This window comes from Parambassis ranga, chromosome 2, assembly GCF_900634625.1.
Source record: "Parambassis ranga chromosome 2, fParRan2.1, whole genome shotgun sequence".
NCBI lineage: Eukaryota > Metazoa > Chordata > Actinopteri > Ambassidae > Parambassis > Parambassis ranga.
In genome coordinates, this window is record NC_041023.1 from 38,448,590 (window position 1) to 38,469,963 (window position 21,374).

General features: G+C 42.7%; 3 protein-coding genes across 6 annotated transcripts in view; 1 reads left to right on the forward strand and 2 right to left on the reverse strand.

The window, feature by feature from the left end:
- Positions 1-636, reverse strand: part of LOC114428569 (receptor tyrosine-protein kinase erbB-4-like) — a 171,684-nt gene extending 171,048 nt beyond the window's left edge. For all 3 annotated transcript variants that reach the window (XM_028397123.1, XM_028397132.1, XM_028397114.1), the window contains exon 1: positions 284-636. In XM_028397123.1, coding sequence (XP_028252924.1) covers positions 284-347 — 64 coding nt within the window. In that variant the 5' untranslated portion in view covers positions 348-636. The remainder of the gene's footprint in view (positions 1-283) is intronic.
- A 2,059-nt stretch (positions 637-2,695) lies between these two features.
- Positions 2,696-6,147, forward strand: LOC114431680 (receptor activity-modifying protein 1-like). Its single transcript, XM_028399262.1, has 3 exons — positions 2,696-2,973; positions 4,424-4,550; positions 5,774-6,147. The coding sequence occupies exons 1-3, from the start codon at positions 2,907-2,909 to the stop codon at positions 6,027-6,029; spliced, it is 450 nt and encodes a 149-aa protein (XP_028255063.1). The 5' UTR covers positions 2,696-2,906; the 3' UTR covers positions 6,030-6,147.
- A 9,858-nt stretch (positions 6,148-16,005) lies between these two features.
- The window catches only part of klf7a (Kruppel like factor 7a), a 45,776-nt gene continuing 40,407 nt past the window's right edge, over positions 16,006-21,374 (reverse strand). For both annotated transcript variants that reach the window (XM_028398628.1, XM_028398627.1), the window contains 2 exons: positions 19,891-20,014; positions 16,006-17,451 (listed from right to left, as the gene is read on the reverse strand). In XM_028398628.1, the coding sequence (XP_028254429.1) occupies positions 17,400-17,451; positions 19,891-20,014 (176 nt within the window). In that variant the 3' untranslated portion in view covers positions 16,006-17,399. The remainder of the gene's footprint in view (positions 17,452-19,890; positions 20,015-21,374) is intronic.

Consider the following 21,374-nt stretch of genomic DNA (forward strand, 5'->3'; position numbering starts at 1 on the left):
GAGGTTTGGAGAGGTTTTTACGCAGACACGCTCAGAGGGTCCGGATCTCACAGCTTGCTGCATGTGTGAGAGACTCAGCCGCGCGGCGAATTTAAGCAGCATCACTGTACTGGATGTAAACTTGTGTTAAGTTTGTAGCAGCGCAAACAACAAACCTACTTATCGCCAATTCAAAGAACAAGTACAGCCTAATATGTTAGATCATATACAGTCAGTTTGGGATATTTACTTTATCATCTGAAGTCAGACTTGCCTGAAGAACCAGGCGCATCCAAGGACTCACCTGACTGTGCTGCACTTGATCGAATCACCACCAAAGTGACGAGGACGCAAGCCGGGAACTTCATCTTTAAAAAGCCTGCTTGTGTTGTTTACTCCCGTAACTCACATGTCCAATTAAGATATCCTTCACACACAAACACAAAACAAACCAACAAAAATGTATGAACGTCGGAGTCTTCTTGGGCTGCTTGGACACTGGCACAGTTTTCCTTGCGCACGCAGAACCAAGCGCTGTTGGAGAGCCTTTACGCGCCGCGTCTTGTTGTGTTTGTTTATCGGTTCCCAGTCCAGTGTTTAGGTCGGTTTTCACCACGGACACACTGAGCCATTTGCTCCTCACACTGCCATTGCGCCGGTGGCTGAGGGAGGAGGAGGAGGAGGGGGGCTGAAGTGGGGCTGTGTGTTGGGATGGTGGTAGTGGGGAGCCTGAACACGCCTCCTCGGTGTGATGGATACCTCTTCCGGCCTATTAAATCCAATCCAAAAGATAAGGAGCGTTTTGTCTCCCTCTCTCTTTTCTTTTTTTTTCTTTTTTTTGGAAATCCGCCCACTTCGCTTATCACCTCGCCTGATTGGCTATTAGACTTCATTGCGACTGTCAATACACCTGTCAGGAGCAGATTCTGTTGTGGTTTCACGCTGGGCTGTTTGCGGTCCAATTTGGCACACGTGCGTCCTCAGTATTGGCAGGAACAACACAGAAATCTCATTTTTTTATTATGTATTGATCTTCATATAAAGTTCATGACTTGCAACTTGTTAACATTATAGATCAATGTGTACATAATTGAGGGAGTTAATAATGAGGATGACACAATTTGCCTTTTAATAATAATAAAATACAGTTCCAGCTGTATGTTCGGAAACTTTCCTGCAGTGTCAGCAGGGTCAGCCTCTTCAAATATTCTACACTACAAGGCACAGCTTATAAACTTTGACGATGCCAGTCTAAAAGCTCCAGCAGTATACCATTTCAGGGCCGCTCCGTTTTTACAGGCTCTCTGGATTCATTTGTGGACTGATGTGAAAACGAGCTGGCAAATCAAAGAGGACGGACAGATATTGATTTGTGATCCATGTAAGGTGACACTGCGACTGGCGGTACACTTTGGGGCAGCAAGGCTGGAAAACGACCGCTTTGCGGGTGTCACACTGAGGAGGAGAGGGTTCATTTCGCGTCCTCTGCTGCGCTCTAGGGGACTGTGTGGAGAATGACGCGGTTCTGGGGCCTATTTTGCCCCCTGCAAATACGAAGCAGCTGTGTTGGTGTCACAAATGCTATGTTTATGTGTGGGAATCCTGCCAAAAAGGTCACATGATCCCCCAAAGTTATTGCGTTAAGATCAGGGGCTTTTACGCTGGAAAAATACACTGTTATGTTATATAATAGATAAAACCGTGAAAATGCAGTTTAAAGGACAAAATACAATATTATATATTATTTTAATAAAATATCGAATTCAAGTATTTTATTTAAACATATATCTTTCGTTATTTATTTAAATAAAATAAAATCTAAATTCTTTCTGGGATCTCATTTTTTAATATATCCCTTGCCACTTAAATCAAGTATGAAATTCAATAAACTGCAGCTCCCTGTCTGTCAGACTCTAAAGGAAGAGACATGAAAACAGTTATTTGAGCTGTGGGATTACTCCTCAGACAGGCACACAGGGTGGCAGCACAATGCAGAGAAGAATACTAATGACTCCCTTCCTGTACAAAAATCTTCAGATAAAACATTCAATTACAGACATTACTGCGCAGCGCGAGATTTGCACTGATATGAGTATGACATGGTGGAAATGGGAATAGGTTCTTTGTGTTGTGAAATGGTTCCCTGTGTGCGCTTTGATTGGAGGAGTTACAGCAGAACAATGGCTCACAGTAGAGAGGTTGTTCCGAGTAATCCATTACAAATAATACAAAATAAGAGATGGTTCAAAACGTGACACCGAGGCGTCTAATTAAAAACTCATTATAAGTCTAATGACGTGCTATCTTACAGTCGGTCTCTGCGGTGATAATCATGCATATTATTAAAATCGTGTATGTATATAAGGGCTGTTTTGTGCGTAAAGGCGCAAAGGGGTAAAATCGAACATAAGGAAAACTTTTTCTGGAGTTTGTTTCAGACTTTTACTCTTTTTCTGGTCGATAATATTGACAGTCAGTCTGGATTTTACTACTCGTTCTATCGGGCTTTTTGCCTGTGCGGCCTTTGTCATGATTCTCTGGCTTCATTAGCAGTGACTGTAGTCACTCCAAAATTGCCATGGCACTAATTTTGGAGTCTGACTTTGTTTTGTCCCCTGTGAGCAGCTCCACGCTGCAAGCAGCAGGACAAGGGGCTCGGATGACAAGCAGCGCTTCTATGATTAGGGCTGCTGTGACGGGAAGGAGGCTGCCACTAAGGAAGGTCAAGGGGGCTTCCCCCCCCCCCTTTTTTTTACGCGCAATCAGTTGGCGCCTCCTTGTCGACTGCACACCCGCGAAGTGCGGTCAATTTGATTCACACTTGTGGTTCCCGAATCAGTGGCTTTTGGTCAGAAGTGTGTAGGGAGAATGAAGTGAGTACTACTGATCTCCTGGGAGTAAGCAGAGCGCGTAAAAACGTCTTGGAGATGGGGAGCAGAATGGCCATGGAGGGAGCGTCGCTCATGAGAGCAGGGCTTGTGTTGTTGATGGCAGGTGAGTGTGTAGTTGTGAGCTAGTGCTTTGAAAAACACATTTTCAGATGTGATATAACTTTGGATACGTTGAAACTGTATTCAGATTTGGTGCGTAAAAGCGCAAATCCTAGGCGCATTAGTCATTTAGCCTATTTTGATGAAATACACTGTAAAAAATATTGTTTAAAGTCCTACAATGAAAATATTGAAAATATATAATCAGGTATGTGTGTATTATCAGGAATAAATCATTAAAGGTAGTCAAAGCAAAAAAATAAAAAATCTTTTTCACTACTTGATTGACGACACACACACAAATGTCCAGTAGGGGGCAGTACATCTTCTCACTTACCTGAAATTGACAGATAGCCACGTTTTTCTCCATATCACCCTTCCTGAACTTGACTTCCCTTCTGTTTTTGGTCACAGTTAGGCTTACTTCATTCTGTGTTCATAAAAAAATATTAAAATTAAATTTTACTTGATTGAACATATTTAGTTACATTCTGATTTGAATATTATGCATTTATATCTGGGAAAACATGCATCCCTCAGCAACTAGTTGCAAGAAAGGCTTACATCTTTCCGCCATCATGTAGAAAAACATATTAATGTCAGTATGGGGCATTAAACACATACACTCCATCATCTCTTATTCATGAATTTTTAAAATCCATAAACAGAGTGGCATGCCTGCCAGACTGATGGCTGTTTCCCATCCACAAAACATTAGCAGACTTGAAAGCACTAAATCAATAGAGCAGTTAGGCGTGCCACAGCATCTGTCATGGCTCGCCTCGATGTTCCTGGAAAGTGGAATGCAGCGCTTGGTGAACAGCCAAGTTGGAAGCCAAACTTTAAATGTCAGATCTTCCCAGCAGCAGTTGCCAACAGACAGGTGAAACATCGCTCAGTGGGTGAAGAACAAGCTTGCAGGGAGCTTCATTCTTTTTTCAAAATTACCATGTTGAGTATCTGCAGTGCTGTAGCATTCAGACATTCAGTCCTCCTCTGAGTGCTTCAGGGAGCCGGCTGAGACAGAGCAAACATAATGGGCACACAGTTGGTCCTTATCAGGCCAGCGCAGGCCGAGATCCACCATGTTTCCTGATCGTAACAACAACCTGTTCCTTTCCACGTGGGCCATTTACCGCCAGCTTAAGCCTCCCTCTCTTGCTTCTACTGCTCGGTGGTGTTACATTCACTTTCCAGTCCTGTGGGACGGTGGCGGACTGCCTCCACGTTAAGAGGCTGTTTACACACATCTCTGAAGTAAACAAATGGGACTGGGGACTGTGACTGCAAATTAAAATCTTTTCTTAGGGAAAGTAACAGCCTAATAGGAAAGAAATGGCCCAGCAGGAATAACCAGTGCCAGGACATGACCTTGTTTATTGCACTAATTATGAAAGAAGTAAGCACAGCTGTAGTGCTTTGTTAAATGTGTAGTGTTTGTGTCTCTCTTGCAGCTCAGGTTCTGTCCTGTAACAGAGGTTTCTATGAGAGGATGATAAAGGACCTCTGCCTGGAGAAATTCAAATTCGACATGGGAGGACTGGACCGAGGGTTGTGGTGCAGCTGGCCCAACACAATGGAGTGAGTTTAAGAGAGAACACTACTTTACCACTACTAATGGATGGCCTAACCTTGCACATCAGGTAAAACGCACTAACACTTAAAATATATATTGTCAAGCTTGGTAACTGGCTTTTAGCCATACAAGCCTGCCTCTGTTTGCTGTCACTTTATAACTTGGTCACTGCCTTTTTATTGTATCTGCTGGGTACTATATTTTGTGCACATGTAAGACAGTGTCTCAGCGCTCTGTGGCTTCCTTTCCAAACACTGGCAGTCAGGGGATGAGTCAGACAGGAGGATGAAAGGAGCCGAGAGGCCCACAGGAGAAGCTCCTGTCAAAACTGTGTGATTTCCCTCCTGACTCACTGTCCTCTCTCTTAGTCCAGCACATAATTGGTGGAGGTAGTGGTGGTGGTGTGCTCTGTGTGTGTGTATATATGTGTCTGTTTTGTGGAGACACATTGAGGGGTTGCAGAAGTCCTGGCAGCGACATTTGATGCCAACAGAGGCTCATGGGAGAAGTCGCCTGGGCGACAGAATAGAAAATTAGAAACATACAAATGAGGCTTGTTTGTGGATGCAGGCCAAAATAGTGACACAAATAAAATCTTCTTTCTTTAATTGTTGTTTTGTCCGTCCTTAACCAAAGCTCACAGCTACAAAAACTCTCCAGATCTTAATCACAACTACAAGCATGTGCCTTAATGTGTCACTCATCGAAACCATTTCCTCTGATCTTAATCCTAATCCTAAAATGAAGCAGCTTTTGGTGGTGATAGCTGACTCTTAGAGGCTTTGTGAGAAAAACTCATCAGCATTTGAAATACAATACACACACAGAGACGCCTAAACACCACTACATACCATTCAAGTGGCTTATATTTGCAAAAGTGTTTTGTGTCTGATGGGAGCCTGTAGATCGCTGTGTGTGATCAGTTTCTCTGTGGAGACTTTTACTCGGCTCCTAAGAGCATCTGAAGTGAAATCTCTCCGTGGTTTGGTGCAATGCTGTGCTGAGTGCGCTATACCCGGTTGGTATGCTTCTCCATTTCTCCTGCCCTCTACCACCTACAAGTTATATTTAGCTGTGTTAAGCCAACTGGTAATTCTAGACACTCCCTTTGCTTCTTTTTTCCAACCAAGAGGAATCCCCTCCGCCTGACTCTGGCCTCCATTAGAAAGGACGTTTCAAAGACATCTGACTTTCTAATTAAAAAAAAAAATGTTTGCGCCCCCTGCAGGATCTACGAGGGACTTACTAACTGCACCTATCAGGTTGCTTTGAGAATGGACTGCTTCTGGCCCAATCAGGTGGTCGACCGCTTCTTCATGCACATCCACCAGGTCTACTTCCATGACTGCGCTCTGACCGGCCGCCTTATCCACGACCCTCCCGTCAGCATCCTGGCCCCGTTCATAGCAGTCCCAGTGCTGGTCACCCTGCTCATGACCGCCCTGGTGGTGTGGAGGAGTAAACGCACAGAAGGAGTACTATAGGCTCTGAGATATACGGACTCATAACAAGCAGAGACCTAGAGAGTGTGCCTTGAAATCATATTAGCTGCAGTATAGAGACTTAGCTAGGTGTGAATAAATGCTTGGTTTGGTATAAAAACAGGACTTGTCATTATTTGGGTATAACTTCAGTATCAAAATAATGCAGGGGATTTTGTGCATGTTAATTACCATCTGTCCTCATGGCCTTAAACAATCATCAAACTCAGCTGGACTCAGATGAAGGTGTAGAACCATCTGAAGGATGATCAGAAGAAATGGACAGCACCTGAGTTCAATTTATGAGTGTTACAGCAAAGGCTCTGACTACTTTTTTGACACTTTCCTTTTTTAATAAATCTGCAAAAATGTAAACAATTCTGTGTTTTTCTGTCAATATGGGGTGCTTTGTGTACATTAAAGAGGCCTTCATGACTGACAAACTGAACTGGGATGAGGTTTAAGAGGACCAAAAACACATCTTATTGCCACTGGTGCAAAGAAAAGTTTAAATAAATTAAGACCTGAACTCATCCATTTAGTCCAAATAAGGTCAAAGACACAGAGAGAACAGTGTGTAAATCTTCCTAAACTGTGATAGTAATTAAATACAATGTCACATTTTTTTCATCCATGTAAAAGTTATGGCTCAGCACTTCCCCTCCATATATTGTGCTTGCTGGGCTATTCTGTCCTGTCATTGGCAGGGGAATTAATGGTGGCTATATTATCAAAGCAGTAAAAACCTTCAACAGTTAAGCTTAGTCAAGCAATGTTTGGCTTTTCTGATTAATGCCTGAAAGTGTGACAGTATTCAAAGCGGAATTTCAGCAGTTTTTGATAATGATAGATGAAGTTAAGTGGAGATTAGGCACACAGAGGTGAGAGCTGCAGGGCCAGAAGTTAAATATTAGGTTAATATCTCACTTGTTCCTGGTGGCAGTCAAGAGACGCTCAGCCTCAGCAGGGTCCTTTTCTTTCAGATTCTGGAGGTCCTTTTTACCCGCAGACACTCATTCCTGGAAATGCAGAGATGTTCACAGTTAAGACAAACTTAGTGCTAAGTGTTCTTTCAAGTGCACAAAAAACTCATCACTCTTTGTCCAGATAAGAGTCAAACATGTCCAAGTAGATCTTCAGAGAGCTTGATCTGAGGTAGGGATGTCGGAGAGGAAGCAGGACATCCCCGTACTCCAGTTCCATGTTCAAGGAGTAACTAAGAAGGGCCAAGCAACCTCCAGTCCTGAGCACAGGAAGCGCTGGCAGTCGAACCAGTGGGCTGCCACCACGGCTGTCACAACCTCCCCAGATGCAAATGGTAGTTCCTCAGCTGGACTATGCCTGATGATTGATGGTGCATTTAGTCACAGTCATGTGAGTATATGTAAAATTAGATTTTTTGAGGACATAACCTACCTGGACGAAACATCTGGAAGGCTGTAGTGGCTGCTGCCATCACAACTGCTCTGGTTTCTGGAAGAAAAAGAGTGTGATAAGACTGCAGCACAAAACCATAAATATTAGAACCTTCCACTAAATTAAGAATTTGAGTACTTTTAAAACTCGGTCCTAACAAAGAATCAATGAAAAAAAATGGCCTCTTTCTCTGTTTTATTTTGCCAACAGAACACTTTTGTTTGACTGTATTCAAACATGGCACTTGTGTGTGACACTGGTGTTGCTGGTGCAGCACTACATGCTTGCACTTGCATGCAAAACCCAGCAGATGGCAGTAAATGCACAAAAGATGAGTGCAAAACAGGAAAATTGCTGCAGGTGTAGATGTATGAAACAGAAGACATGTTCTTCATCAGTAAATATTTACACCTAATCACATATTATATCTTTACATAAATACATAAAAACTGTCTAACCCTCCAGAACCTATAGGCAGTCTTGGCCATGGATTTTCTCCCCAATCAAGAAGTATTGATCCTTCCCGTTCACCTGATCAATATGCATTGTCAGATATGGTTTGCAATAAGGATTGTGTTAACAAAAAGGGGAGGATGGGAGGTGTCACACCACAGGAAATCCCAACCCTTAACCCCACCGTGTTGCTATGTGTAGCACTGCCTTGTGTCCTCCAATCAATCAGCGTTGATCAAAGCTGTCAGCTGCACTCATGCACAAGAGGAGAATGTTGCACATGCACACATGTGTGTTTACCCAGACATGACCAATTTATCAGCAAGCTTATTACACTGTCCACACACAGGAGCCATTAAAAACACAAAGTCAATGGACTCAGACAAGCATTCTCATGTATTGCTTTAATATCTGCAGGCATTCCCGACACAGTAAAAAAGAGCTATGGGAGTGCTTTCATTGACTGTGACGGGATGTGTTGCTAATACTGCAGGGGGAAAGCAATCACACAGGGGGAGGAGGTGAAAGTATTAGAAATACTGGGATCTTTTTTTACATGAATGCAGGCACAGGAGGAAAAGTTTCCACATTTGTAAGTCAGGAATTGTGGAGGGAAAAAAAGGATAAAAAAATATGCTTTTTTCTTCCTGTCTGACAATGTGAATAAAGAGACGTGCAGAGGTAGGAGGATGGATAGATGGGAATATAAAAATCCCACTTCCCTGCAGAAACCTCAGCAGGTAGAAGCAGATTGCAGCTGTTGGATGGAATCCATGAATTTAAAAAACAGTCTTGTTGCTGCAGTGAAAGCAATTTTTTTTTGTTTTCACGTATACACACACACACACAGGTCCTTAAACACACCATTTTAGATAGCATGAAAATAACAGGAATTTTGCTTCTATTACTAAAGAGAGCGCCTGTAAATGTCCACAGAGAAACCCACAGCCAGACACACACAAGCACACGACCTATATATACTATCTGGCCTTCTCATCATTTATCTTACAGCAGCAGAATCAGGATAGATTGGTTCAATTAGACTGGCCTTTAATGTAATCTGTTTAATCCATTTCTATCATCAAAGCCAATACCTACCCTTCCCCTCAGAGAGCAGGATTAGCCCTCTGAGTGCATCTCAGAGCGAACGGCTCGGCTATAAAAGCGCAGCCTCAGAGTCAATCAGATCTCCCCAATACTTGCGATATTTGCTTTTTACAACTGGGCTGTGAAGGCAACAGAGTGTCTCAAGTGAAGTTTTAATGGGGAAAGATTTAAGATCTTCATATCCTACAAGAGATTGCAAACAGTGTTTGGCGCTATGCCCAGTGCCACCGTAAAAAAAAAAAAGAAACAAAAAGACGAGGGAAGACTTGGCTTGCTACAAGAATTGGGAGGGAGTTGATTCCAGGTCTTTAATGGAGGATGGTTTACAACAAACATTCATAAATCCTTTGAGGGTTTGTGTGTAAATTCATTCCTGTAACTTTAACAGCTATTCTCAATTATTAGGCTATTTAACAGTCTTAAACGCATAAATGCTTCAGAGCTTCAGTTATTTTGTCTATATACTGGTATATTTTACTACAAATATGCATTGTGCTCAAGCTTAAATTCTAAATATGTTAATATACGTAAAATACTCAAACAAAAGGCATAGCTACTCGTTAGCTTGTTCTGATGTGACACACCTGGTGCCTTCAAATGTGTTATAAAAAGTGTTGCTAATGCACACATTTATTAGCATGAGGCTCCATGATGCTTAAATAGAAATGCTCTGTACAAGGCAGGAATCTGAAATCTTTTTTTTAACAAAGGCAATAAAGAAAACTTGTAACAAAGGCTAAAAACATAAATGGACTGCATCCCCCCTCTTCCCTCCCTGGAGAAATACTTTGAACAAATCAAAGTCTGATAGCTTATGTAAGACAGGCCTGCACAAAAGAAGCCTGCGTCATCACACCTTTTTTTCTCTTTCAATAGGCATGCCCATTTCTTTAATGTTTCCTACGATTACCTCTGTGTGTGTACCTGTGCTCTAAGGCAGGCCTGTTATTGGCAGTGTCCAGTTGAAGTGAGTGTGACCTTTCCCTCCGACCTTGTTATCAACGGAACCTCGTTAAGCAGGGCTGTTTAATTAGCAGCGGAATGGCAATCAGGGACAAGTTGCAGACCTCTGTGGTCATAGACACGGATCAATGGTCTTCTGGGAGCCTTTGCACTCGGCAACAGGAGCCCTTCACTGTGCTGTAACGCATGCAATTGTACACCACTAATTTATCCATGCATCAACTACAATTCTGATCTTTCTGATAAAGTTCTGTGGCAAATTGCTACTAAAAGTATACACAAAATTGACCTGCAAGAGTTAATAGGCAACACTGCATGACAACTTAAAGACTTATTAGCCAAAATAATCGTGCCAAAATAACCCACAACTGCAAGTAGAAACGTATAAGAATGCCAGAAAAACTGTGGTGCAATTTATCTCATGTGCCCCCTAGAGGAATCCCCCAGTATTACACACAGTATAAAAGCAAGCACACTTTATGACTTCTTCTGAAAAGGCTACCCTGACTGAGCATGGTGCCATCATTATAAGTGCCCACAAAAGCCCCAAACACTTAAGCATGGGGTGTCCACATACTTTTGTCAAGCTTTATCCCCACATCCCTTACTCAATAATAGCTGGAAACACCATTGTGTGACTAATATCCCACTTTTATTGAAAAGCCAAGAGGTAGCGGGAAACTGATAAAACAACCCTGGTTGACATGCACACATGCAAACACACACTTTTATAAAGTGTGTGTTTAAGCATCGCACACAAACATCCAGGCGAAGAAATGCGAGTCGGGAGCCAAGAGCCGCTGCACCTGGTGAGATCCAAGTGAAAGTGAGAATCTCAAAAAAAAGAGCAGAACGCTCAGGTCTGTTGATCTATTTTTACTGCAGAGCAGGGGGCACAGTGAGACAGAGAGAGCGAGAGCTTTCTGCATAATGCATGGCCCTGTAGAGCAGCAGTGGCTTTTACACTGCGCTCTCTCATTGGGCTTCCAGGTGTCTGTGCTGTCTGTCAAACAGGCAGGCATATACTGGGAGAGCCAGGTGCTCTCACACTGCGCTCCGGTTGATCTGTCTCAGAGGCGCGGGACCACCAGCCAATCCAGCTGCTCTCCAAACACAAGCGAGATCTCATTCAAATCCAGCAGTAGAAGCAGGAAACAAGTGCATGTAATATACATATAACAGAGCTAACCACTGATGCAGGTTGTATTTAGTGTATTGGTCCAGCTTTGTGTGAATCTGTTCATAAAACTGAAGTGAAAATTTGGGATTTGGGAATTTGGGAACAGGCCATCTGAGCTTTCCTAAAGGGGGTTGGGTTGCTGCTGGGCATCATGGAGAGAGAGACTAATGAAAGCTTGATGAGGACGCTTCTCCGAATCCAGCAGCATGATTAGGCTTTAATTACCGAGGGCCACCTCGACATTTTCCCGATAATTGGAAATACCTAAGTACTGCTTGTGCTGTAGAGCCAAAGAATCCACAACACGAGCCGCGTTTTGATTTTGGAGATTTTGAGTCTCGATTTCAGCTGCTAAGTAGTTTGTAATCTCTCTTGTTACCGGAGCGAAGGAAGCTTTAAACTAGTAGCAGCTTCCTGGCGTGTTGGCAGATGTGACAATAACATCCCTATGCAGCTGCCAGACGCCTACAAGACACCCACAGGCATTGGCTGCTCTGCTGGTGAAATCTTCTGTTGCACAACCACATGAAGAAAAGACTTTATGCTCTGGTACTGGTTCAGGTGAATCACTGCCTTGCCTGAAGAATCAGTTTTTCTTTCATTAAAACACAATTCAATTCACACCATTTTATCCCCTCTTCTATAGCTGTTTAACAAAGGTCTCTGAAATGTGCTCAGGTGTCTTGTGGATGAGAAGGTAGAAGAATTTAAGGGTGAGCCCACAAGCCTGCAACACACTGAACAATGACAGTCCTCTGGTCTTAATTTTTGTTAGCTTTTGAAGTTCCAATTCAGAAGTCGTCAGCTCTTTGATATAACTCTACGCAATGCTGTCAACCATGCATAGAATGCATATTGTATACCGTACATGTATAAAATCATAATTAGAATGCATGTTCACATTAGGGCCTGATTTCATCCTACCAGATTTACATAGATGTTATCATTTGATGCAGATGAATAGAGGTGACTGGGTACTCATAACGGAGCCATGTTTATCAGCTCAGCTTTTCTATTATTCAGATTATTCTGCTTGAAGTCCCTGGTGTAATTGTGATAACAAATCTACCTCTTTCCACACTGTGTCTGCATGCATTCAGTTATATTCACCAACTGCCACGTGCTATTAGACATAAAGGAAACGAGTGGAGCATGTGCTCATTCATTTTTTTTACTAAACGTATGGCTCACACTTACATGTTGGTGCCTGATCTCTTCCATGTTCACAGTGCAAAGAATTATGGGAATTCAAAGGGCACAAAGTTAACTTTGTCGTGGTAGCATAAAAATGATTAACACTACTTCCCTCATGTGGCTACAAACTGCTAGAACATGTATCTGACAATCTCTGCATAGCAACAACTTAGCAGTACCATGTTACCTAGCATGGCAGCTAGTATGTGAAAACTAATGCATACATTTGCACAGTCGCTGAAAGAGCTACTTGCACTGCATGATCTGAAAACAAACTAACCATAAGTAAAGAAAGTTTCCGGTGATCTTAGACGGTGACGGACCGCTTGTTATTTATTACTTTCGTGGAAATGCTAAAGTAGTTGATGCTACATTTTGGCACTAACTTAAACTTGACTTATAGCGCAGCATCAGAATATATTTAAATAAAATTAATATTTTATCTAATAAAATAAGCATCGTCACGTCGCTATTACTAGCAACAATTGACAGCGGAAACAACAACAATAACTTCCGGAGCACTCAGGCACTGCTAGCATGACCCTAACCCCAATAGGTAAACAACAACGAATAAGTCACGCAACTTCCGTTTATTCGCTAAATTAGCTGACTTATCACTAATTACTATTACGTGACAACAATGTAAACGTGCTGATATGAAGTAAATTATCTCGTAATATTACTTATTATTACCTACTCTTTTTCTGTTAGTGTCCAACACGTGATTAAACAAGGTAGGAAACAAACACCAGACACTTTTGTTCCGCACACACATCCTGCCCCTTTCATTGACTTTTAAAATATCTGTCATATTACTGTCAAAAATATCAGTCACATTACATATCTTGATATCTGTATAAGTATGAAAATTCAGCAAAAAAAAAAAAGGTTGTTCATTGCCCGGAGACACCGTGTGTTTGCGACAGTGTGTTAACCTTTATGAACATATGCCGATGTGGATGTGGTCCCTCCACTGCCGGAACACATTAAGACCATTTAGCTCTGCTGTGAGCTCACATACAAGCTCATTTCTGTCACATGGAATGAAAATGAACGATTGAAAAGCGCTCATGGGACATGCGACCTTTATTGAAAAATGACTCCATCATATTTAATTCCATAATGTGTCTCTGCGATTGACGCAGTAGGTGTAGTTAGGTAGATAATATGCAGTCTGTCTGTAATTACAGATAAAGGAACATTAAGTTGGACAGATACATGTAAGCTTCTTGATGAGGGTGCCCATTTCAATTAGGGAGTATTAAATGAAACAAAAAAACCTTATGGGAGTTTCACACTGTCAGACCCAAGGAGAATTAATACACTGCATAGGGCCATTTACCAGGCAGTAATTACTCCCTAATTAGCCATTAGTTATTCGATTAGCCTTTTATCAGCTAGTCATGGTCAAAAGGCAGGAATAGCGGATAAGTCATCACCTTGGTTGCTAACAGATGTAATTAACATGCTGTAGCTCCCTCGGAGGGACGACGAGTGAAGGTATTCTGGCCTATTTCCTTGTTTTGTTTAAAAGGAATGATAAACCCTTTTTTACTCATATGAGCGCCCCCTTAAATAAAATAGCAGAAATTAGACGGTGCAAATGATTTCCCCTGCCCATGAATAACCTGAATCAGGCCTGTGGTCAGTTAGAAGAAAAGCAAATAAACCAGGGTGCGCACTCCCAAGTGCTCATTGTTAACAACCTGAATGGCTCTGTGATTGAGGACTTGATAAGAAATCAGAATATTCTACGTTAAGATGGATGATTAGGTGCATATTGTTACCCAGTATTGACACACCAGACAAAGAAGCATGAATAACTCCATGCCAAGCTGCTTCTACCATTTATTACACATAATTACATTCTTAAATAAAAACGATTCACCGAACAGTTCCTTGCATAGAGATATTACAATACCAATTTAAAAAAGGAATTATGAAACAAACTGGTAACAAAAATAAATCTTTCTCATTTTTCCATAATAAAGAACATTATCGTACCCATACATCATAATATACAAATGATAAATTTGAAACACTTTGTACAGAGAAAGAAAAGGAGAAAGACAAGAGAGGTGGGAAAAGGGATCATAGAAGGAAGGAAGGAGGGAAGGAAGGAAGGGGGAGGATGAGAGGAATGCTGGTAGAAAAAGAGGGTGATTTAAATTCAGACCTGGTGGAGACAGAGGTGGTGTCACACATAGTAATGCGTGCACCCCCACCCCACCCCAACACTCCACTCCGGCTGAGAGCTCATGAAAAAACGGTGGAAAAAAACACACACACAAGTGTGTGTGTGAGATTCAGGACGTACTTTGTGCATGTATGAATTTGGCTGCCTGAATCTTCATGCATGTGTGTGTGTGTATGTGTGTGTGTGTGTGTGTGTGTGCTAAAAAAGCAAAACAAAAAACAGCTACTGTACAGACTTTGTGATCATCACCAAGGGTTATTGGAAAACAGATACGCAAGTGAGATATTTTTTTAACCCTCCCCCTCCCAAAAAAAAAAAGTGCAAATACAAAAAGAGACAAGAACACACAGGCACGGCAGAATTGACAATCATTCATTAAGATGACACAGAACTGATCCTCAGAGACGACATGAAACAACCTTTCCAGAAAACACATTCACATTTCAAAATCCCAGTTTTGAAGCACGCATTGTTTCTATCAGCTCAGAGGGGGAAAAATTCTCTCTCTTGTATTTTAATATTTTCCACATCATGGCTCCTTCATGTCTAAATGAACATTTAAAAAAAATCCTGGATTTATATGGAACGTGAACAGAGAAACGAAACACTTCCCATCTTCCCACACATTCGCAACACTTCAACAGGAGAGCGTCCCGTTGAAATATTGAAACACACAAGTAGAGCTGCCATCGATTTTACAGGTTAAACTGCTATTCTTCATTTTATCTTCCACATGGAGGATGAGGCAGGTACAGCAACATTCTCATCTGATCTGAAGCCTCAAATGTTTGGATGATTTTTTCTTAGCTGCAATCTGGATGGCTTTATGGTTTTCTTTTATTTATTTTTTGGTCTTCTTGTGCTTTGTTCATTAGGTGGTGTCTCCTGTCTGCCATTGCTATTCAGTAACTCAATATAAAAAAATTCTGTTTTCATATTAAAGGTGCAATTTGTGAATTTTTTTTTAGCTCCTGCACGCAGTACCACTTTGCACCACAAGGCGAAGTTCATATATATTAAGGAATGAATGCAATGGTTAGCAAACACTAGAGAGCATGATTAGCCTATAAGCTAGTTTTTAGCCTAGCATGGCTCTCTTTTTCTTTTCTGTTAGCTTCCAGGGGTAATCAAATAGCCTAGCTTAGCATCAAGCGACACTAAATTGCTGCATGCCTGCTGAGATTGCACATTATTAATCATGAATTAAATAAATACAAATAAACAGCAACCACTTCTTTTACGAATTGCACCTTGCATGCACAATACCACTTTGTACCACAAGGTGAAGTCACTAATTTTCCATGAGTTTCCAGCATCAATCATGTCAAACACACAGGTAATCAGTAAATAAAATACAACAATGCTCAGATTTTTAGCCTAGCTTAGCATCAGGCTAACACTAGGCCTGCTGAGACTGCATGTTATATTTCTTCATGAATTAAATAAATAAAAATAAATTGTACCTTTAAAGAGCTATTTCCATGACACCGGATTGATAGAGAGCTGCAGACAGATCATGTCTAGATATGATTGAGCTAGACTGCATTCATACACCAAAATTGAAATGTGCCTCTGGTACACAGAGTGAAATCAATTTTTGTGTCTCCCTTGCCAGAATGCAGACTGCTGCGTGCCTCGCTTTGCTTGTAAATAAAGAATTAACACGGGGACTTAGCTGTTGCTCAGTATCTCCACAATCTACTTGTGCTTGCGTACAGTGGATTGATCATCTAATGATAATTCCAGTTTTCTTGTATGTGTGTCAGTTTGGGACATGACTGACTGAGCGGATTCATCCATCAAGACCTCCTGCTTCTAATGGTGTCTGGTGTGATCAGATACATTCACATTGATTTGATCTGATTGATTTGTAGAAGTCTGCGTTCAAGCAGGATATGCATAGGGCCGGATTGGGTTTTTGTGAAACAGGAAGAATTCAGCATGGATGGTGTGAAGAGGACTCATGGCTAGTTAGGTGCCAATCACTCTCAAAGGCCAAAGAGATCATTTCAGGCATCTACTGTTCATGGTATTTGTTTGGCTGCGTCTGTGTCGTTCCAGTGATTAAAGATTCTTTTTCTTAGAAACGATACAGCCTTTACTTATGTGGTGATCTTTTTTGTCTGTGTGCTATCGCAGTCAGCTAGCTGCTCTCGGCTTGTGCATGTGGATCCCAAATTGTCTCCCAGTTCAAGACAAGTGGAGCGTTTTTTTTTCCACAAAAAAGTTTGCAAAGAGTTAATTGTGCAACAGTTTCTGGCGAATAAGAGGTTAAGATCCCAGAGAGGAAAAAGCATCTTTCAGTTTCAGTGGAACCTCCAGGATCAGGATCAGTGGTACACCTCGCAGGACAATGATGAACCAGAAGAAACAATGATGGGTCCAATTGTTGTGTCAAATGAATAAGTTAATTAAACCTTTGGTGAGTTGTAAAGGCTGTAGGAGTGTTCAAAAATCAAGGTACGTTCAAGACGAGGAGATCCACAAAAACTGTACATCTGGTTCAGTTGGTGTTCCCGCTGGTGCGCTGCAACCGCCGAGGGATTAGCAAAAGATACCACAGGCAAGTGGTCCACCGTGTGACATCCCCATATGAAGGGCGGGATGGAGCATCCACCGGGGACATTTGTGAGGTGACGACGTGTCACTGTGGAGTCACAAACCGACTGTTAGGGCACAGATGGACGGAGCCACTTAGAATCAGCCCGTAGTCAGCGTCCTCATGTTTGTCCCTCCGCATCACAAATCAGTTGTCTTCAGAGTCCGTCCTTTATCTCTTTCAGACATCCATGGTGTTATTTTTCCGCTCTCCTCCTTCTACGCCTGCCTCCATCCTCCCGCCGACCTCTCTCTCTCGAATTCCTCAGATGTGCCTCTTCATGTGCAGCGCCAAGTGATCCGACCGCGAGAAACACCTGCAACCAAAAGAGGGGAACAGAGAACAGCTTGTTAGCTTGATACCAATGCAAGGGGAAGAAGTTTGTTTTGTCGATTGAGCTAAATGTTGCTGTTAGCTAGTGAGTGCTGAGCCACTAATGCACACGCAATTAGTATATGTGTAACTAATTCATAATCAGCATTTTCAGCAGCACTCCTAATGACTTCAGCTGCGCCATGAATAACTAGAGAGCCCACAGATGGATCTGTTGAAACAGTGCAGGGGAGGGAGAGGAGGGAGAAGGGGGGAGAGGGGGGAGCAGCATGCAAAACATGTGCTGTAAAACTAAATGAGATGAATCGAAGCCTCTCATTTGAGATCAGGCTTTGCGGCAGCTCAAATATGAAATTGCTCTATTTTTTTCAACGAGGCTTTTAAAAATGTTTGCTGCAAATGACATCCTATATGCTTTCAGCTGGTGTTTTGTTTATGGCACACATGCTACCAGATGATTCCACCAGCTCCTCCTCCCCCTGGAGAAGTGCTTTCCAACAGAAAGAGCTAAGATAATTGGACACTAATGATTAGAAATATTTGAGTTGTGCATCATTTTATTAATGTTCAGCAGAAGAAGAAGAAAAAAAGTCAAGATAGTAGATAATTGCTCACAAATGGCAAACAGATAGCTCAGAGCACACATTAATGAAAGCTGCTACGCTGCTGGAAGTTTGTCTCCCCCTGCAGGCAGTGAGAGGAACTTCACTATAACGTTGATTGTGTACAGCTAGCATGGCTGGCAATCCAATGTTGACTGCACCTCTTTTTTTCATATTCAAAAACCAAAAATTAGCATGTTAGCATTTTAGCACTTATAGACGAATAAAAGTCCCTTTAAGGAAACACATGAATCCATAATATAAAAATATGAAAGTCTGCAACTGTTGAGCTTCATGTTCTCTTTTCTTCTGAGGTGTCTAGATGAATCAGTGTTTGGCCAAGAGGGGGAGTCACATGTAACGAGCCACCAGTCATCTGTCTTACTGTCACACCTGCATATGTGTGTGTGTCACAAGAAAAAACACGTGGGATTAATGAATGGCTCAGGAGAATGGTGTAAGAGTGTGTGTGTGTGTGTGCTCAGTGAGACAGATGGTAAAGTATGAGTCATGACTCGAGGGCACGACACCAGCTGGCACACCATGGGTCTGTCCCCCACCACACCCCCCACACCCCCCCAATCCTCAATCTTCCACCCCAACTTCTCTGTCTCCACTGTTTCCCCTCTTCCTTCATCTCAGCAGGGTGTATGTATCAGGCTAGAGGGGTTGGGGGGGGGGGGGGGGGGGCTTGTGACACATGACAGAGGTGGATCTGAATTAGGCATGTGCCTGCAGGGTCCAGCTTCTAGGAGAGGAGGGGAGGGGAGGGAGGAAGGGAGGTGGGAAATCAGGGTGTGGTGGGAGGGATACTGTATTTACAGTCTGTCCAGCTGAGACCTGATTAAGATGACATTGCCCGGCCCTCTGCTCCCTCACACACACACACACTTTGTGGTTGTCGGACTTTGTTCAACAACTTAAATAAAAGCTGTACGTATTATTTAAAACACAAAAGTGCTTGTACTGCATTTAAAATGTAAAAAAACATCAACTAAAATGTGTTTTATACTTATATTTAGCATTTATTTATTGATTTACTAATATATAAATAAGTAAATAAAATGTTATGAAACTATATAAAATCAATGCTGCAGGAATACAAATGCAATACATCTTCCGTTATAATTGATTTTGCAGTGTAACACCACCAAAGTGACCTTTTCGGACAGGGTGCCGTGCTGTAACTTGTAGACAATATAGCTCAGGGGAACCCAGAGGTGTCAAATCACAGACAGAAGGCTGTAATTAAAACAGGAATAAAGATTTTTTTTTAAATAATGATCAGTGAAGGCTCACCGGTAAAAGATTTTTGCGCACTTCATAATTAAACTGACCACGATGACTTATTAAGAGGCAAACTGCACCGCTGATTGGTACTGGTGTGGTTGTGTAGCCTATTATATGTGCTGACGAGCAGATAGAGAATCATCCTTCATATCTTGACTTCAGATTAATATTCCTTACAGTTAGTACATGTGCAACAGTGCCAATGGCTGCCAAATCAAGGCTGTGTGTGAGTATTAATATGCTGCACCAGGCCTAATGTGTGCTCTTTGGATTGAAAGACTGAGCAAGTTGTGCAAAGGAGAGCACATAAGTAATCCTGCCAACACACTTTTTCAAACTGGGTCAGTACCAAACACATTTTTTGGGGTGTGTTAGTAGCATCCTCACAACACCAAACTGAACACAGAGTTAAAAAAAAAAAAAGAAGAAGACACCTGCTGTGCTGTGGGAGTACTTCAAATGCCCCCCTGGAAAGTGGAAGGAGAACATATGAGACAGAGTGAAGGAGGGAGAGCTGTGTTTTGACAGACCTGTCACAGTGGTTGCACTTAAAAGGCTTGGCACCGGTGTGTTTGCGGTAGTGCCGCGTCAGCTCGTCGCTCCGCGCGAATCGCCACTCACAGCCCTCCCACGAGCACTTGTACGGCTTCTCACCTGGGGGGGACGAGAAAAAACACACATAAGCACCCGTGCAAACACTTCCAAACATGACCCCAAATATTTGATTGCAGCTTGCATTATGTTTTTTTCTTTTTAAGGGAACTAAAAAGGAGAGCAGTGTAATGTTTAACACTGAGATGGAGAAGCTCCCACTGGTCTCCAATCTTGCTGAACAGGCAAGAAGAGGTTGAGAGAAGTGGAGCGAGAGTGGAGAGGGAGACGATAAGGAGGGGGAGGGAGGGATTAGAGGCAAGGTGGATGAGAGAGTGAGAAGAGGAGGTGAGATGAGACCAGGAGAGGGGAAAAGTGGAGTGGTGCAGAAGTGGATTAGGGCAGAGGAGACTGCAGGAGGAGGAGGAGGAGAAGGAGGAGGAGGAGGGGATGCTAGTGATAATTAGGCCAGTCACATAATGGCAAGGAGACTACAATGTGCCAGCTGCGTCCAGCTTCCAAGATGTCACCTGCATCAGTCACATCCCATCTGGACTGGTTGAATGCAGACACACTGACCAGCTCTGCTTGACTGCACACAGATACTGGCTTAATTTATTATCAAAAGGGTCACAGGCAATGGATCAACAGCTTTGCAAAAGGTAGTAAAGATGCAGAAGGGGCGTGTGTACAAAAGCTGAGAAGATCTATATTGTGCTTTTTAATTAAAGGGCTAATTATTTACTGTTACAACATCTGCTAACCATGAGGTGCATGAGGTTACAGCAGTGATGATGTGAGAAACGGAAAGAAACTGCCTCTAGTCAGTGCAAGTAAATTGAAAATCAATAATGATCCATTATATAAATTCAATTTTTTTCTGATTAAGTTATATTCAAGGCTTTGTTAAGACCCAGGAATTAGTCTGGTCCCCGTCCCTCAAAGCAGCAGGTTTTGGGCCATCCGGCTCTGACCAATGAAATCCCCCAGAGGCAGGGATGCCTGAATGTGTTGCCTAGCAATGGGAGCAGAGGGGGGTGGGGGTGGGGGTGCATGTGTATGAGTGAGAGACAGAGGGGTGAGGGGGGGGGGGGGGTGTGCGGTGAAACATGAGGAGGCAGTAGTCAGTGCAGCTGGCTGGATCTGGCAACGGCACGCCGCCATGCCACCGGCCAATTACCGAGCACGCTGGCAGAGCACGGAGGCAGTTGCCTAGCAACGGTAACTGTAGAGCTGTACAGGGCAAAAGAGCGGGAGGGCAGGGGGAGGGGGGCTGGGGTTGTGATGATGGTGGTGGTGGTGGTAGTAGTAGTAGTAGTGGTAGTGGTGGTGCAGGAGGAGGAGTAGAAGAAGAGAAGAGGAGGAGGAGGGGAGGGCACTCAGAGACCAGAGCCTGCAGCACTACATAACCACTCAGCTACCG

Coding starts and splice junctions, on each gene's coding strand:
- LOC114431680 (XM_028399262.1), top strand. CDS start 2,907: ATGGGGAGCAGAATGGCCATGGAGGGAGCGTCGCTCATGAGAGCAGGG. Junction 2,974..4,423: donor GCTTGTGTTGTTGATGGCAG/GTGAGTGTGTAG, acceptor TCTCTCTTGCAG/CTCAGGTTCTGTCCTGTAAC. Junction 4,551..5,773: donor AGCTGGCCCAACACAATGGA/GTGAGTTTAAGA, acceptor CGCCCCCTGCAG/GATCTACGAGGGACTTACTA.